Source organism: Pholcus phalangioides, unplaced genomic scaffold (genome assembly GCF_987345545.1).
Source record: "Pholcus phalangioides strain wild (caught in Gottingen) unplaced genomic scaffold, Ppha-v1.0 ptg000010l_1, whole genome shotgun sequence".
Classification (NCBI taxonomy): domain Eukaryota; kingdom Metazoa; phylum Arthropoda; class Arachnida; order Araneae; family Pholcidae; genus Pholcus; species Pholcus phalangioides.
Genome location: NW_028301603.1, coordinates 41,332,189 through 41,338,188, shown reverse-complemented (window position 1 = coordinate 41,338,188; position 6,000 = coordinate 41,332,189). Strand labels below are relative to the sequence as shown.

The following is a 6,000-nucleotide window of genomic DNA, read 5'->3' as shown; positions in this document are numbered from 1 at the left end:
GCTTAATGTGGTGCCCTGAATATAGTGGTGCATTGCTTAATGTGGTGCCCTGAATATAGTGGTGCATTGTTTAATGTGGTGCCCTGAGTATAGTGGTGCATTGCTTTTTTGCTGTGCCCTGAATATAGTGGTGCATTGCTTTTTTGCTGTGCCCTGAGTATAAGGGTGCACTACTTATTGTGCTGTATTGCCTATGATGGTGCATTGCTTATTGTACTGAGTCGCCGATGGTGGTGCATTGCGTATTATGCTGTATTTCTTGTTGTAGTGCATTGCAAATAACGATGCATTACTGATTGTGGGGCATTGCACATTGCAACGCATCACGTGATGTATTGCTTATTGTAATGCAATAATGCAGTGCTTTTTGCGTATATTATGGTGCTTCGCTTATTGCGATACGTTGCGTAATACGGTGCATTACGTTTTATGCTGTATTGTGGTGCACTGTAAATAGTGGTGCATTGCTATTTTTGGTGCACTAAGTATTGTAGTGCACCGCGTGCTGTATTGCTTATTTTAATGCATTGCTTATTATGGTGCTTTGCTTATTGTGTGGTGCACCGCTTGCTCTGTATTGCTTATTATAATGCAGTTCGTATTGTGTATCGTGCTGTATTGCATATTGTGGTGCGTCGGGTATATTGTTGTGCATTATAGATTATAGTGCATCGCGTGCTGTATTTCTCATTGCAATGCAGTACTTATTGCGTATTGTGGTGCATTGCGTATTGGGCTGTATTGCTTATTATGGTGCACTGCAAATAGTTGTGCATCGCTGATTATAGTGCATCGCTTTCTTATCGTATTTCAGTGGTTATGGTGTATTGTAGTGCTTATTGCGATGTATAGTGCTATATACGCTATTGCGTATTGAACTGCATTGCTTATTGTGTTGCGTGTTGCGTATTGTCATGCATTACGTGTATTAGTGCATCGCGTGCTTTATTGCTCATTATAATGCAGTACTAATAGATACTACTACAGTAGTATAATGCTCATTATTGCGTATTGTGGTGCATTATGTATGTGGTGCATTGCGTATTGTTATGCATTATACGTATTGTAGTTCGTCGTGTACCGTATTGCTTATTATAATGTGCCTACTGCTTATTGTGGTGCACTGCAATATGGTGAATTGCTGATTGTGGTGCATTGCGTATTGTTATGCATCAATGCAGTATGTATTGCGTTTCATCTTTGTCATTTCCATTTAAGCGCGCGCCAGATGCGACCGCTTAAATCTGCCACTGATCGCCGGTGAAGGTGATAAATAAAGTGAAATTTACTACACATTTGTATACATTATCGGCGCACATATATATTTTTGTAGTTTGATCATAATGAAAAAATATTATTTATTTTAATTTGAGAAAATTTATTCGAAAATTCTCATTTGAATATTTTCATCTCATTATGCGTCGACCTTTGTTATAAATTGCCCATTCTAGGACAGAGGTCCCCAACGCTTTACAACACGCTGAACCAACCAAACAAGCATGGATGTTTCTCATACATAATAAATGTAGTAATAATATAAATGAAAAATTGCACGTTTTTAATTCAGCGTACCAGCCCCCTCAAAAAACCCAGACGAAACGCTAGAGTTCCACGGAACACTGAATGGAGAGCTATGGTCATTTAAAGAGCTTTTTCAACTTTTTACCGCTGTGACTGAAAGAGCATCGAAAATTTGCACACGTCTTCCCTGTGATTCCGAAATTTCTTTTTCCCCTCCAAGCGTACCTTCATGTATATATTTTTGCAAATATTTATACACTCCTGTTCTGCACATGCTATACAATTTCACCTTGCTTCATTTTGTACATGCAATAATTTTCTACCTCGCATGTTTTTTATTTTGTCTTGAATCAATGGCAGCACAATGTGTTATTACCCCCATTGTGCATAATTTTTGATTGCAGCACGCTCTGTAAAATTCTGATAGATTTCTAGCTATGCTTTTAAATTTGCACATCTCCGTGTCTTCTCTAGTATATCATCTCGATATTTAAGTTAGTGGGACTTATTACTCAACTGACCACACCAGGACCGTCTTAAGTGAGCTGGATCTGTGGCGTGGGTCACTTAAGCGATCTGGGTAAGCGCCGCAGGTTACTTGAGTGCCGCTGTGGTGGTCGAGTGGTCATAATGACGGACTCGCATTGCGAGGATCCGGGTTCGAACCCCACCGTCGCCATAGTGGTGGTCGGCTGAAGTTGGTTTCCTGTGGTTCCCAACTTCGAGGCGCAAATGCGAGCCGATCTCCCCATTGAAGTCTCGCCACAGAGAGCGACAGGCCTACAACGATTAATTATTCAATCATTACACCTCACTCATAGTTAGAAAAACTGGTGGCAGATGGCAGCACTACACATAACAAGCATTACACAGAAACAGACTTCACGTCAGGTTTCACTACACGTACACACACATTCCCGCATGTACCAATTCGTTAGAGGTTCCGCAGAGGAATATGGACGAGGTACATGTGTGGTTTAGTAGTAGTAGGCTACTTGAGTAATGTCTAACTACACTGTGGGTGGCTTAAATGATCTGTAAATGTGCCACGGGCTAATTAAGTTATCTGGGAAGGTCCGCGAGACACTGAAGCGATCTGGAACTGTACCGCGAGTCACTCAAGCGATCGGGAAATGTGCCACTTAGTTCACTTCACAAAGTTAGGTTTGAGGTCGCAGACCATATTAGTTGCCTGTGAGGGCTACATTCGGCCCGCGGGGTCATAGGTTGGGCATGCTTGGTTTAAATATAGTATTAAAGATATAAATTCCTTTTTTACAGTTTATAATTGGAAATTTCTCTTTTCTTCTTTGTTGCATTTATTTTTAAATACATGTATTATTAAAATTATGGATATTGGAGGCATATTATCTTCATTTAGTCCCTGCGTCTGTAAAGTTTGCATATTTAAATATAATGTTGCCAGCGAGAAAAAAGAGAGAGGTGATGCCTTTCACACAGTAAAAAAAACAAACAAACATATTTTATTTTAGTCGTATTTTATTTAAGAAAAACTACATAGTAATAATAACAACAATAATAATAATAATCTCATTTATTTATGGGGCCAAAGACCAGCACCTCCTAGAGATAGAAGGCCTCCGCTGTCTGCGTGCTTGTGATGTCAGTAAATAGTCAATTTGCCCTTAGAATATTCAGGAAAAAGAAATTCCCTGCTCGTGCCAGTATCATCGTTGGGAGGAAAAGAAATGATCGGGTTCACTCAGAATTGGTGATTTCTATGCCCCACATCCAATCACCATGCGGTATTTTTGTGAGCCAACGAGGAAGATTCTACGCCAAAATAAGAAGAAACGAAATAGAATGCTGTGTTTTTCAAATGTGGCAAACTTGCTAGGTAGCCTGAATGACGTTTATGGCAACCCGAGCGAAAACCTTCTATCTCTAGGAGGTGCTGGCCAGACCCATGCAAGGATGGCGTATAAAGAAAAAATATACACACAAGTAATAAATTACAAATCATTAGTAAACAAGTCGTGAAACACAGAACACACACACACATATACACTTCAATTCAAAAAATTTCAGGAACTTCACAAAATATCATTGAAAAAATAAAGTAGTTTTCCAATTTGATATTCAGAGAGGTGCGAAATTTTAAAAATTAGGTTTTTCGTCTGATTGGATTGTGGAAAATAAACGATTTTGACAGGACAGCTCTCTGCAAACTAAACAATGGGCATTCAAAAATAATATAAAATACGTCGAAGGAATGACTAAAGTTACAGTTAGGGCGATTCCCGTCAGGACTTAAAAACTACATAGTTATGTTGATAATAAATCAATTTGAGAACAAGACTAGAAGTAAAAAAAGAACAAAGAAATGCAATGAAATAATGCCGTTGATGAACGAAGAAATTAAAAAGCAACAACAAAAAAAAAAATGTTACATGCTAGGCATGACATCCGTGTCTCAGATATTAAGTTCACACCGCAGTGATTCATACACTGATTCTTCACACAGGTAAGTCATCTGAGTTGGTTTCGGGGTCAGTAAGATTCCTCTCGCTTTCTGCTCCTGCAAGAATAACAGAATGACAGATAATTAGTAACAGATCCATTTCATGACTCAAAAAAGGGTACACAGCAAGAGTTTTCAAACTTCGTACTTGACTTTGCTTCCCAGAGCTAGTGAAATCTGCTCATGTCTTCTTCCATGAACTTCCTAAACTTAGACTAGCCTACATTGTGAACTTCCTAAATATTGATTCGGGATTTCTTTGAGCATCATCAATGTGAATTCACTCAGATGAGCTTCGAAAATGGGATTCACCCCACATGAGCCTCGAAATGTAGAAACACGTCCCGTAAATTTCTTTTGTGTATATTTGCTTACCCCGAGCTTCCTAAATGCGGACTTACCTCCCACTCACCTCCAGGAGCTTCCTAAATAAGTTTGTTTACTATGGCCTTTCTAAACATGGATTTGCTTATTCCGAGCTTTCAAAATGTGGACTCGCTTACCTCGAGCTTTTTAAATGTAGATTCGCTCATCCCGAACTATCGACTCCACAGTTAGAACATTCTTAACTGTAGACTTGCCTCCCGTGAGCTTCGTCAATGTGGACTTTCCTCCCCCTGTGAACTTCTTGAATATAGACTTGTTCACCCCTGAGCGCATCACTTTACGACTCGTTGTCTCGGAGATTCTTAAACGTGCAATCACTTTCCTTCAGCTACCAAACTGCTTAGTCACGTGTACTTCTAGACGTGACTCCTCCTTCGAGCTTTCTGGTTAAAGAATTATCTTTTATGAGCTTTCTGTTTAAAGAATTATCTTTTATGAGCTTTCTGGTTAAAGAATTATCTTTTATGAGCTTTCTGGTTAAAGAATTATCTTTTATGAGCTTTCTGGTTAAAGAATTATCTTTTATGACCTTTCTAAATGGGCACTCGGCTTCCATGAACTTCCTGAATTTCTTTACATTCGCCTTCTCTGATCTTCATAGATGTAGATTCACACTTCTCCTGAGCTTTGAAAATCGGAGCTCACGTCCCATGTGTGTCGGAAGTGAAATGAAGTGATCTATAATAATCGGATCGGGTGAAAAGGCCATGGGGCAGAAGGGATACAAGGTTGTTGACTGTTGGACATGAGAGATGTCGGACGCTCTGGTTTAGGCATCTGTGTAAATAAAGATGATTATAAGTTATTCTCGTTGGCTCTGGTGTATACTTAATTAGTGATATGTCTAGGAGGCCAAGCGAAGCATGGTGGCAGCTGCGGGATCCCGAAAGATCCACCGATCCAGTTTTCGAACGTCGTTGAGTAAGTCTTAGCTTGATTACTAACGTTCGAATAACTAAGCCTAAATCGCCGCTTTACATAAGTCTATGGTTAGGGCTAAGAACATGTCGTCGACGTTTCAAGTGCCGTGTCCCGAACCGTTTTCATTTACAACGCCATCCGAATGGCCAAAATGGAAGAAACGCTTCGAACGATTTCGCGACGCGTCAGGGCTAGCGAAGAAGGGCGAGAAAGACCAAGTCAACACGCTTCTCTACTTCTTGGGTGATCAAGCGGAGGACATTTTCACCTCGTTTCACCTGCCATCAGCGGACCAAGAGAAGTACGATTTGGTTACAGCGGCATTCGACGGACATTTCTTGCCCAGGAAAAATATCATATACGAGCGGGCCAAGTTTAACAACCGTGTTCAACACTCCGGAGAACCGGTGGAGGAGTTCATCTCTGCTCTCCGTGTGCTAGCGGAGTCATGCGAGTATCGAGCTCTCCAAGAGGAGATGATTCGCGACCGCATCGTCGTGGGTGTCAGCGTCCGAAGATTGTCCGAGAAGCTACAGCTGGAGCAAGGTCTGACGCTGGAGAAAGCTACGACCATGGCAAGACAATACGAATCGGTCAAGAAGCAGCAAGAGGAGTTACATAATCCTGCGTTAAACCAGCTCAGAGCTAGCCAGGAACCCGGCCAGGGTCACAGAAATCCACGGGTTAGC

General features: G+C 40.8%; 1 protein-coding gene across 3 annotated transcripts in view; it reads right to left on the bottom strand.

Annotated features, from left to right (window-relative positions):
* Positions 1-3,475: 3,475 nt before the first annotated feature.
* The window catches only part of LOC149081491 (uncharacterized), an 80,442-nt gene continuing 77,917 nt past the window's right edge, over positions 3,476-6,000 (bottom strand). For all 3 annotated transcript variants that reach the window (XM_089238426.1, XM_089238428.1, XM_089238427.1), the window contains one exon: positions 3,476-4,060. In XM_089238426.1, coding sequence (XP_089094552.1) covers positions 3,999-4,060 — 62 coding nt within the window. In that variant the 3' untranslated portion in view covers positions 3,476-3,998. The remainder of the gene's footprint in view (positions 4,061-6,000) is intronic.